The sequence below is a fragment of the Eleutherodactylus coqui genome, chromosome 8 (genome assembly GCF_035609145.1).
Source record: "Eleutherodactylus coqui strain aEleCoq1 chromosome 8, aEleCoq1.hap1, whole genome shotgun sequence".
Taxonomy (NCBI): Eukaryota; Metazoa; Chordata; class Amphibia; order Anura; family Eleutherodactylidae; genus Eleutherodactylus; species Eleutherodactylus coqui.
The window spans coordinates 69868632-69881883 of NC_089844.1; the positions used below are offsets into that span (position 1 = coordinate 69868632).

At 42.0% G+C, this 13252-nt stretch overlaps 1 protein-coding gene across 1 annotated transcript in view; it reads right to left on the reverse strand.

Moving 5' to 3' along the window:
- Positions 1-6816: 6816 nt before the first annotated feature.
- The window catches only part of AGPS (alkylglycerone phosphate synthase), a 187333-nt gene continuing 180897 nt past the window's right edge, over positions 6817-13252 (reverse strand). Inside the window, exon 20 of the mRNA XM_066575785.1 lies at positions 6817-8454. Within this exon, the coding sequence (XP_066431882.1) occupies positions 8333-8454 (122 nt within the window). The 3' untranslated portion in view covers positions 6817-8332. The remainder of the gene's footprint in view (positions 8455-13252) is intronic.

The following is a 13252-nucleotide window of genomic DNA, read 5'->3' on the forward strand; positions in this document are numbered from 1 at the left end:
TACCACCCTAACCCGGATGCCACTTTACCAATCATCTAAAACTAACATCTCCAATAATCCAAATCTCCCACTCCCGTCCAGGACGTTTCTCAGGCTGCATCAATTCTCTATAATTAGCTACACTAGACAATTAAAAGGGGTTGTAACAGAATTACTAGTCATCCCCCAGCCTAGCCACAAGATAGAAGATAGCTTGCTGATTGGTGGGAGTCTCATTGCCGAGACCCCCTACTGATTTCGATGACAAGGGTTGTGTCCCACTATGCTCATCACTAAGGAGTCGCTTTTCTCCCCACAGTGACATCAGAATAAATGATGCACCATCTGAGCACACATGGTCCACGCTCCATTCATTTCAAGGGGCTGACAAATACCCAAAGCTCTTGTACTCCACCATCTCCAGTAGTCCTATTGAAAGAGAATGGAGTGGCAGAGCACTTATGCAAGTCACTCCATCAGTCTTCTCCTTACTGTAGAGGGTACACTTAGCCCACAATGAGGACAGGGAACACAGGACACCTATTCTTAGGATCGGTGGAGGTATCAGTGGATAGGGGATAAATTGTAATTCTAGTACAACCCCTGTAATTCTCAACAACTATAGTTTTAAGCGTACTCTAAAAACACATCTTCTTAGCCAGGCCTATCACATTCCCTAACTGGACTCATTTCCTTTTACTGCCCCCACTACACTATTCCTGAGAACCAGATCCTTTCATTCAGCAGCATCGCCCACACTCAATGCACCCTAATGCATGTTGAGGGATAAGTGGTGTATGTCCCATGGCCATTCTGCAATCATCAAAAACATATTTTTATATGATTTACAGGTGGAGGTCAGTAGTTAAGGCTATATATATATATATATATATCTTTCACCTGTGCAAGGTTTTACAAGGGCTGAGTACTTATGCAGTATTTCCAATTTTGTAAAAATTGCTAACAAATTGCAAGTTTGAAAACTCACATTAAGTGCATTCTGCTTTGCAACAATATTGTTGGAACAATTTATGCAAGGTTCACCTATAATTGTTCCAGACAATCTTGTTGCATAGCAGAATGCACTTAAGGTTAGTGGACTCTAATGCAGTCTGTGGACGTTTTGGCAGGTTGAATACAAGGTATTGCATTTGTGTGGACTAGGAAACAAAACTGACTAACTCAACATTCAGTTGCATAGTGATAGGTTTTACAGGAAAAACCTACATCTAGAATACAATCACCCTCAATCTGTAGTAATATGATCTGCTTTGGGCCTTCATCAAATCACATTTTTGTCATGACCTCTATAGGGGCGGGCTGGCGGCCATGCTGCTTACTCTCTAGAGTCTCCTCTATCGCTCATTTTAGTAGGGGATTGTACCCATTTTTTCGTAGGAGATTAGACTAGATATCTTAGACTATCATGACCTTTTGTATTGTGGGGATCCAGGACTATGGCAGCCAGATATTTGGGACTAGTGTAGCTATAGGGATTCTGTGCATAAGTATCCAGGACGACTACAGCCTTAGGAATCCTGCGTATCGAAGGGATCCAGCAACAGTAGTAGCGTCTACTTTGGGCAGATTATCATTAGTGCATTTTCTCTCAACATCGGAGCATTCCAGTTCTGGCATGGTCCCTTAGGCATCATGTCCACGGGCAAAAGATTATTTAAAATCCGCAGCGGATCACCCGCATGCGGATCCGCATCCCATAGGGATGCATTGATCACCCGCGGGTAGATAAATACCTGCGGATGGTCAATAAAAGTGATTTAAAAAAATAAATAAATATAGCATGAAAAAATCCGGACCATGCTCCATTTTCGTGCGGGTCTCCCGCGGGCTTCTATTGAAGCCTATGGAAGCCGTCCGGATCCACGGGAGACCAAAATCAGAATATACTCACCTGCTCCGGATCTTCCCTTCTTCGCGGCTTCATCTTCTCGCCGTCGCGGCCGGATCTTTTTTCTTCGGGCCGGCGCATGCGCGCGGCACGCAACCGACGTGCCGTGCACATCAGCTGGGCCGAAAAAAGAAGATCTGGCAGCGACGGAGAGAAGATGATGCCGCGAAGAAGGGAAGATCCAGAGCGTGTGGAGAGGTGAGTAATTGCTATTTTCATCCCTCATGTCCGCAGGGCAGGAGGGACCCGTTACGGATTCTCCATGGAGAATCCGTAGCGGGCCTGATTTTCCCCGTGGACATGAGGCCTTAGACAGTGTTTCGGGTCTGAGGGCATTGATTTATAGAGGTGCCATGTACATGAGGCTCCCCTTCTTAGGACATTAGACCTTTTGGTTCCTGAGGAGTTGTAGGTCCAACTGAAATGCATCAAACCACCTTGTACCGTCTCATTTATTCTACATAACTGGATCCCTTTATTTTTGGGAATCTGTTAACCAGGCTTTGAACTCTGACATATTTTTCAGAGTTCCTCAAAATCAGTTATCTCCTACTCTGACTGAAGAATAATGCGATTCAGGCATTCCAGTAGGGTTAATCCATCAAACAGGCTAAGTTAATATTCGTCCTTGCCCATGGTTTGTTCTGGGCTCTGACAATATAATTTGATATAGCTCTGCTCAACATCTGAGGTTGAATTTAAGTGTGGGAATGTAAAATTGGGCAACCGGGATTGCATCTTGGGGATCTCTGGGTGCTCAGGCTGTCATTACCAATATATACTAAAAAGGTATATGACTAACACTTCCATCTTTCTGGATTTTTTTTATTTCCATCCAATTCTGGAAAGACTAAAGTGTGGCCTACCTAGATAAACAAACAGACAAACAGGATACCAAAAAAGTGTGTGTTATTAGTCCATAGCCCAGAGATTTTAGAGTTATAACAAAGATTTAGGTTTTTTAGGGCACTCTTTCTGTGAACGGGGTACTAATTAAAGGGCATTAGCAAAAAAGTCATGTAGAGGTCCATCAACAAATGTGTGGTCACAGATGAAGGAGTCTGAAGTGACAGCCCCAATCATAACATATGTAAGCATGTAAGTGCAGGGCTCTAGTGGTCCTGTTTTCACAAAGTGACCTGCCGATATTTACAGCTCAAAGTGAACTGTGTCCCAAAGGCATAATCTCCATGGTCCGCTGCAGAGCTCTAAGACTGAAGTAACAAACTCCAGGAAGACTCTAATTTAAAGAAAGAAATTATCAAAAGGCATCATGAAGAAAGTACAGGACTCAGGAGTAAGACCTTCCAGCTGTGTAACCAACTGAGGAATTTAGGATAATTACTGCTACTGGATATTTGCCAAAAAAGTGTACCCTTTGGAATTACCTGGAATTTAGCACTAATTACTAAAAATGTGGTCCGATTGTCATCTAAACAATAATTAGAATCTGAGAAAACATCAACAGTGCAGGGAAAAAAAGCAACAAGTGAACCCTTGAATTTAACGTCCTGTTGAATTTTGGACCATTCCTCCTTGTAAATGTATTTCAGCCTATTACTATTTCTAGGATGCCTTGCATCTACAGCCCTCTTCAGGTCATGCCACAGCATCTTGAAAAAACACGAATCTTATTTTTGAGCTGTTCCTCAGTTGATTTACTATTGTCCTTTGGCTCATTGTCTTTTTGCAGCACACATCTTTTTAGGTCAGAGACTGCTACTCATACATTCTCTAATAAAATATTTTGATATACCTTAAAATTCATTGTTCCAACAATGATCACAAGTCATTCAGGATCTGAGGCAACAAAGTATGGAGGAGGTAGCCCATTACCATGATGAACAAAGTATCATGGTGGAGGGAGCCCATTACCATGATGCTCCCTCCACCATGCTTCACAGTTAGGCTTTATTCACACGATCGTATATACGCGGCTATGTAGGCATGTTTTCATGGCTGGCCGATATACGCGACCATCTGAGGCATTGGTTTTCAATGCCTTTATTTATATGGGTGAATTTGTAGCGCGTAAATGCGTTGCAAAAAATAGAACATACGCGACCAAAATCCACGCCTGCTATTATACGCTGGGTAAAAAGATAGTTCTGGTTCTCCCTTTCGACCGATAAACGCTGGCAGCTCCCATAGACTTCTATGGGAGCTGGGAAAAAAGGGAAGGCTAGGTAGCTTAGCAGCGGCCAACGCTGGGAAAAGCTTACAGGTGCCCCTATTTAGGCATTTTGAGTCATTCCGAATGAGGGATTCCGGGGGCTGTAAAATATTTTTTTTGCTAAAATATCACACATAGCCATGTGAAAGGACAAAAAAGGGTAATTAAGCTCGGGACTTGATCACGGAAAAACCTCAATTCATGCAAATTCACGGCGCATTGTTTTTAACATGTATTGTTAATTAAATTATTTCAGACATTATATACAGCTGATACCTGGGTTGAGTTGTAGTTGCTGTATACAGCTGTAGAAAGTTTTGGGATATGCGTTTCCACTATATATTTGGGTGTATGCCATTATGTGTTTGGAGATTGATAAAGACCAACACTCGGTCGAAACGTCGCCATTTTATTGAAGTATGGAGGAATAAAGATTGCGTTATACATATAGATCGCATGCTGCCATGAACTTTGTTTGCCATTTCTGGATTCAAATATGGAGTCACTAAAAGGTTGTAAGTCTGCATGGTGCACTACACGTATCAGGTGGTCTGCCTCGCTGTATCTACTCTTGTGTGGGAATAAACAGTAAGCAGTCACTCCACACCAAATATAAGGAGGGTTTGTGAGTGTCTGCTCCTTAGTATCCTGCACATGTGTTACCTGCTCCTCCATTAGCAGTCTGGCTGTCTGCGTGTTGAGGGATAAGTGGTGTATGTGCCTGCCATCTTGCATCAGTATATCACTGAATATATGGCCGCTTTCAGTGACCGTATTCTAACAGTAGACACTTAAGGGCCATTTAGACAACGATTATTGCTCAAAATTCGCTCAAAAGCCGCCTTGAGTGATAACCGTTGTGTCTAAATGTGCCCATCTTTCACTGTTCAGCTGAACGAAGGTTTTCAGTTCTGCTTGAAAATCATTGTTCAGCAGAACAGCTGATAAGCAGGACCGCACGCTGTGCTCTGCCTGCGGAGAGCTGATTACAGCTGATAACATTGTATCAGCTGTTCTGAGCTACCAGTCCCACTGGCAGATCAAAGCGAAAGTAATCAGGAAACAGCAGGAGGTCTGTTTCCTGATTACAACTCCTGGGGGCTCACACACATTAGTGCCAAGCAGTAGTTTATGCAAAATGATCGCTCAAAAGCCATCTTTTGAGCGATCATTTTTGCAGTGTAAATGTACCGTTAGACACAGGTTTGTGCAGTTTGTAGACCTATTTGAAGTAGATCTTTTACGGATACACATGAATTATCCCTTACCTCTTTTAAGATTGACCATTGTGTTCTTGAAGTGACCTTAACATAACCCTCACTGCTAGTGACAGTAAAGGCCCATTTACACTGGACGAATGTCGGGCCAACAATGCCCGACACTCGTCTCTGTGTGTACTCGCTCCCATGCATGCACAGGAGCGAGTATCACTGGCTCTCACCTGCCCTCTACATTCACTTAACACAGCGGCCATTCAGTACTGAATGGCTGTTTACGCAGAACGATCATCGTTCAGGATTTTATGCAGCTTAAATGATGATCTGAACGATGATCTTTCAGTGTAAACAGCAGCTGTTCAGTACTGAACGGTCACTGATAAAGGAAATGGAGAGGGGCAGTGGAAAGTGAGGAGAGAAATACCCTCCAGCCACACTGCCTTTCTGCAGAGCGAGCCAGCGATATACGCTCCTGTGCAGCAGCATGTGATCGAGTACACACAGGGACGAGTGCCCGGCATAGTTTGCCCAACATTCGTCCAGTGTAACAATCCTGAATTTTCTCCATCTGTAGGTAATTTGTCTAACCATGGATTGATGTACACTCAGGTCTTTAGCAATGCTTTTGTAACCTTTGCCAGCTTTCCACATATCTAACAAGTCTTCTAAAAATTAGTTGCATCGAGTCAACTATTGGCTCACACTAACCAATCTCTCCTGAGAACAGATTTGCCAGTAACCAAGCTTTGCATGCATTTATTTAATGAGCAAAGCACCTGTGAAACCAACACTGACAATCCTAACTCTAATAGAAATGCCTTTTGACAATTACCTCTTAGAGACGTCATTAACACAAAGGTTCACTTTTTCTTCTTTGACTTAACATTTACCCAATGTGCTCAACAGAACAGTGTTGGAATTCCCAATACTATAAAGATATTTATAGTATTTTGGACTCTATGAAAAGTCCAAAAATCACAAGGATCTAACATTTTACATTGGATTTTTTTCAGCCTAGTTTACCCTTTGTAAGCATAAAGTGCTTTTCCATGGTTGTCCGATAATGCAGAATATCGAATAATTTGCTATCAGATCCCACTGATGCAGAATTAAAGCCACTGTATTTCGTCATTTTCTTCCCTCGACTTAGTCTAGAATGTGAAATGATGCACACCAGTTATACTGCACTGAGCTACAGACACATTACAAGTCATTTCCAGAAATGAGTGCTACAAAAACCCCAAAAGGTCTCTCTCAATCAAACAGAAGCTGTAATTTTGCAGGTCGAGACAAAAGGAGGCATTGGATAGGTATAGATTTGCTATAAAAATTTGGACATGAAATGATGCTAGATGACATCACCGATTTCCACATCCGCATCAATCTAATAAAACACAATGGTAAACTGGTCTATTGCTAACCTTGGGTCCTATTCTATTTAAATAAAAGTCCAACACAACAAGAAAATAAATAAATGGCGGCCATAAAACCTTTAGGCCTGACAAAACTACCAATATGAAATAAAGACATCAAGGCCATTTGGGTGAAAGCATTAATTTTTATGTCAAATTCTGTAGTGAACATACAATATGAAGATGTTAGAATCTCTGTACAAAAAGTATGGCTAGATCAGGATTTGGTTTTTTAACCAGCTCACTGCTCATAGTGAAAGGGTTAAAGAGTAGAATCCCATCATTACAACAGAACTCCAACGGGCCCCATTGAACTAACGGTAGAGCGAGAATGAACATGCCTTGAAATGAGTCCTCAACAGCCAAATTTGAGTGATATGAGTGAGGCGGCATATGTTCCACTTTTATATGCCGCTAGAAAAAAAATGCAAAAGCTGTTTAAATATTTAATGCATCAGAGATGAATCCTCAAGAAAAAAAAAAAAAACCCTTCAAGACACAGGAAGAGCTTTCGTAAAGCTTGATCGTGTTAATGCAGTTTTCTTCCCAGGAGACGAGCTCATAGGAGGCAGGGAGAACAGCTGTTTCTGCAGACACTTCCAAGCATCAGACTTTGTCTCTCGATAGGGATGCTTTTGCACAGAGCAGCTGCCACCCTCCGACAAGGAAATGAGGACCAGCCGCTTTGTGCATCCTATCTGCAGATTGTTATGAAAAGCCTTTATCACTAAGTAGGTAGTACAGAAGGGCGGCCTATGTGCCAGCAAGGGTATTGGACAGGGAGGGGATGTTGCTCTCACTTTTGTTCTCAAAATAGCCAACCTATTTCCTTCCACCTGTCTCAATGTTTTTACTCATTGCAAATCTTCTCTTTATACTAAAAAGCGGTACAAAAAAAAATATATATATAAAAAAAAAATCAACATCCAGTAAAAGAGGGTTCTCACAACAGTCAGTCACCGACTCATACTCCGAAAAAAGGCGCCACCATTAGAGCAATCTAGAACTACACTTTTTATCCTTTTACTGTAAAATAACTTTTTTTTTTAAAAAAGGGAGCCGTAAGTATTTATATATTTATGTAGCTTATTTAGTTGTGGTTAATCTTATTTAGGAAGCACAATTTTTTTTAGCATTTCTGCAGCCGATCCTGACAGAACCTCTTACAACGTCAACTATTTACTCTCCAAAAAATTGGCCTTGTGCAGCAAAAACATATTCGGATAAATCAACGTCTTGCTTGACTAGCTTAAGAAATTGCCATTTGCTCTAAAAACGGCAGCATGCTATGCATTTCTGGCCGGCTGAGACAAAGTGAATTTTCAAGCCATGACAACCGAGGGCACGTTAATGTAACATATGTCTGGAGGGTCAAGAGCAGTCGGCAAAAGTGCAGCTGTCCCCCTTCCTCCCCCTAATACGGGCTGCCAAGTCCAATTCTTAGCAAGAATCTTCCTAAAACATTGTATCGGACAAAAAAAAAAAAGGACATTTGATCAAACATGAGGATTTTTTTGTTCTCTCACTTCGTCGCATATTTCATTCCGGCTTCCACCTCCTTGGACCGAGCCGATTTCACTGGGATCTCTGTGGAGTATTAAAATATTTTGACGCAAAGACAGAATTACAGATAGAGCTTTCTTTATAAAAGGTTTCGGCTTCCGAAGATATTGTTGGGATCGATGTAATTCTTGACAGATTGGAGCATTCCAATTCCGACGTGTGAAATGCTGTCCTTCAGCCACTGCTTTCGTAACTTGCCCACTAGAAGACAAGAAGGGACAGGAAGAAAAAAAAAAAAGGGGGGGGGGGGGGGGAAATAAAATAAAATGCTTCGGTATACATTCATGATACAAGAAGCCAATCAATCTTATGACCATGAATGAATAAACACGGGGTGATAAATGCTTTTATTCAGAAATGAGAAATGTTTTCCTTTATTTGATTTATTGAGCCCACCAGACTATCAAGCTCATTAAGTTCGGTGTATTCCCAAAGGAAGACTGCATTCAGCATCGCCTGCTTTCTCTGCAAACTGCAAAATGTAGATGAGGCTTAGGCGGGGATTATGGGTTGCTTAGCAAATAATGAAATGGTAACCACATTTATTTCCAAAGAACTAAAATCTTAATCTAATGATCTGTTTAAAAATAAAAACACGCACAGAGGAAAAAAAAAAAAGTCGAATCGCCGTCTTCAAGTAAAGTCTCCAGTGGATTCAAGACATTTCAGAAGGGCAAATCCCACTTAACACAACAAAAAGGCAAAAGTTACATCGGGTACCTAAACGGTCAGGACTATTTTTCTATTTCCTTCCCTTATTACTGGCATAAGCTGACTGCTCAATACTTTCTGGCGCTCTGATCATGCGGGCATTTAGGACTTCAGTTTCTTACAGGAACCGTCATGATAATAACGGATTAGTTTTGTAACACATCGTGATGAATATCATTACCTTATAATTGGTACACTTTAGGTTTTCTTTGTGTTTTTATGCAAAGAGCTGACAGAGTAATATTAATGCTAACGTGGCATTCATTAGGTTTTGATTTTATTTTATAAGGACCTGTGGGGCTGGCTGCATAGCTCTGCAGCTGTGATCCCACCGACTTATCCCCCCCACCCACTGACCCATTCCTTTCCTCCATACTTACCTCCTTACTCTCTGATGGGCTTTTCCTAGGACGGGCTCACGGAGTTGTCACAGTGTCAAGTGGGCGGTCCCCACCACCCACTCCCAATGGGTGCTTTCAGACTGCTAATTATATCTAATGGCATCCCTTATGTGTGAGCAGTGGAAACCACCCATTTGACCTAAGCAGACCCCGTCCAGGCAAAGACAAGCAAGTTTGAAGGGTGAAAAAAAAGGGACGGGTATAGAGTTAGCACCACAGCTGTAAAGTCATGCAGAAGCAATCTGACTTTATAGTGTGGAGGATGCTAATTTACTGACCACTAATATATATCTATATAGCTATATATCTATATATAGCATTCATTCCTTATAAGGGGGTCCATCAGGAGCGCAGTATATATTCAACAATAGCACTGCAGACTGCACTATTACTACAGATGCCTCACCTTCTAATGGAAAAGGGGCAAAGGATATATTTGGAAAGTTGATTATACCTTCAAGTCTTCTTAATGTTTCAGATTATCTTTCACAATAAACGGTCATGTAGGTATATGGGAAGTAAGCCTATTTATGTAGATTATATGACTTGTATCCCTGTACTCTTCCCCATTACCACCTCTGCAGTGTTCTGGTTCTCAATCCTCTAAGGTCTGGTGGGAGGACTCTGCTGTTGTGCTGTGTTCTATATACTGTGCAGAGAACTGCAAACTCTGATCACTAAATGTCTATAACATACATAAAATAGCGAGTAATGGAGATGTGATTTGTGTAGCTAAAACACCGTAAATAGTTGACTATTAGCTTTGAGGCAGTGTGTGTGTCTACTTTCCTGTTCTAACCTCCTAGTGTCTATAATCAGTCATTTGAGAGCAGGCAGCAAGTTAGGAGGAAGGGAGACCCCTAGTGGCCAGCACTTTAGAAGGATTTTTCAATACAAAAACTCATGGAAAAAGTATATTTGCAGTCTTGTTGTATATCACACTGCACATAGAACAAGCTGTTTGAGAAGTTAGTGTCCCTTTCATTATTTCATTTCAACAAGTACAAGTTACACTAAAGAAGATGCTTCAACTTTAGGTTAAAGGGGTTGTCCCGCGGGAGCAAGTGGGGTTATGCACTTCTGTATAACTTTGTAATGTACATCGTGCATTAAATATGAGCCATACAGAAGTTATATACGTACCTGCTCCGTTGCTGGCGTCCTCGTCTCCATGGTGCCGTCTAATACGGTCTTCCCCTTCCATTTAGACGCGCTTGCGCTGTGCGGTCTTCTGCTGTGTTCAATGGAGCTGCTCCGGCGTGCTCGCACCGGAGAGCTGGTCTGCGCATGCGCAGAAGACCTCGGCAGCGCAAGCACGCCGGAGCGGCTCCATTGAACACAGCAGAAGACCGCACAGCGCAAGCGCATCTAAATGGAAGGAGAAGACAGCGTTAGACGGCACCATGGAGACGAGGACGCCAGCAACGGAGCAGGTAAGTGAATAACTTCTGTATGGCTCATAATTAATGCACGATGTATATTACAAAGTGCATTAATATGGCCATACAGAAGTGCTGAACCCCACTTGCTGCCGCGGGACAACCCCTTTAAGACTTCATGGTAACTTTGACTGCAGCACACGTAGCGTGACCAATGATCGTCGTCCCACGATGATACATCAGAACTAACCAGGTTGGGATCTTTTTTGCAACCGCTGGGTTGCAGTAACTTAAGACTTAAAAGCCAACTGCATTCAGTTTCACTGGGCTGAAATGTAGCTTTGCAATACCATGATCTTTGATCTCGGCCACAGTCACCATGTCGCTATAGCGATACATGCAGCCAAAGAGAAAGCGGGTTGCAAAGAGTTAAAAGAAAATTACTATATTTGATATTTCTTGGGGAAAAAACAATATTGTTTTACGATTCCTGACTGCACTACTGCTAATAGCAATTTTCATCTTAAATGCCACATTATAACCCTAAAAACTCAACAAGCCCCCCCAAAATGATCTCTCAAATATACACACAAATACACACTAATATATATATATACACATACACACACACACACACACACACTTCTATGATAATGACATGTACAGTTACACTCCTTTAATCCAGTATTTCGATCAAGCGATCCATCTAATAGCTAATTAATAGTTATGGCTGTGTTTCCGTATGGCTTTTGTATCAGTTTTATCATGTTTTTTACAGCGTTCTGTGCATCTTAATTGCACATCATAAACAATGTCTGAAAACCGCACGCCCACATTACTGTGAACCGCTGTGGTTCCGCTATGCAGCTATCAGTCGCTCTACTTCCATAGGTGAAGCATCCAATTTTAATGCCCTACACCTATAAAAGCCAATTTTTGGAACTCTGCACTGCAAATCCGCCTCATTTCACAGTAAACTGCATGTAGTTTTCATTCAGCGCATTTCAGATGTGCAATTAACATGCAGATCCAAAACACAGGGACCTTTCTCACGGTGCAACTTTCCCACATTCCGCACTGCAAGTAGTAGCGCATTCTGCATGCCTCCGTGCAGACTTCGATGCGGAATGAAAATTGCTTAAATCGGTCTGCAATTCTGCTGTTAGCCCTGTGGAACTTGGTGCAGAATTCCGCAGTGGCAAATTCCGCTGCATCCCAGCGGAATATTCCGTAAGTGTGAACGGTCCTTAAAAAAAAAAAAAATCACGATACAAGAAGCATTCTAATATCTGTCTAAACTGATAAAGCTCTTATTTATTGGGCTGATTGTTACCCGTACAAACGAGTCATGATGTGTTTTAATGTTAATCTTCCATCTAATAAATGAGTCTCGGCATTGTTTCCAGTTCTCAGAGGCTGAATTATTATAGGTAGATGAAAGGCAGAACATAATCTGCCTGCTTTTCTCTTACTGCTGTCTACAATATAGCTGCAGGGAACATGTCCTGTGGTTATAGATGCAATTGTCCTGAAAATACTTCAAACAACTGCACAAACAAGATGGAGTACATCAGAGCCGCAGCGGGGCGTCCGGCAGCCAACGTGCCTGCCTGCTCATCCACCTCAGGAAATACAGCAATTCCACAAGGAAAGCAACCAACTTGTGAGCAGCCACCAAACGGCCATTGCATATTTAATGAAGTCGCTCGCCAAGTGCTGGAAAACAGAAGGTGCTTGGAGTGCATCATTAGTTCTGTCAGAGTGATAATTTACACATCTATCTTGTCAAATTTTCTATGGTTTACACTTTTACTAGAATAAATGTAATGTGCATTTGATTAGCAGAGTGGAAACAAAGAAGGAGGAGAAGGATGGAGAGCAGAAGACAATTTCCCTGGATCTCCTCGAGAAATATACATGATATAGGTAGAGCTATTGTCTCTGGATTGCGGGACGTTTAATGGAATGTGGACAGAACAGAAATACAGCCGGGTATTCCACAAGCATTAGTATCTCCTGCTGGAATTAAAGGGTCTTGCAGAATAGCAGCGGCTGACAGTCAGGCTGGGGAGAGAAGGTTTTCACCATTTTTGCCACAAATTTTTGCAGCATTTTTTCTTGCATAAAAGGGCCAGGAGAATCTAGTTTGTAAATATGCCAATATATGAATGTATACTTTGTGTTCTTTAATAGGATTCCCAACACTTTATATCAGATCTCTCCGGGACTGAGGCTCTCCAAAAACATTTCCCTGCGTGTGAAGGACGTTAGCGGTTCCTGACATATAAGCAGCGCTCGTTGCAGATATTTGGGTGGCTGAAAAACCTGTTCCATAAATGTGAATGTAGCGGTTTGTGCAACATGTGCATGGGCTTCTGCAAGCTCCAATCAGGTGAAGACAGGCACAAAAAGGTCTGCAACCAATCTGCAGCGTGTGAATATACTCTAAGCAGCCATACAGAGGGGAGTATATCCCATCCATGTGCTGTCAACACAGACAACACACAG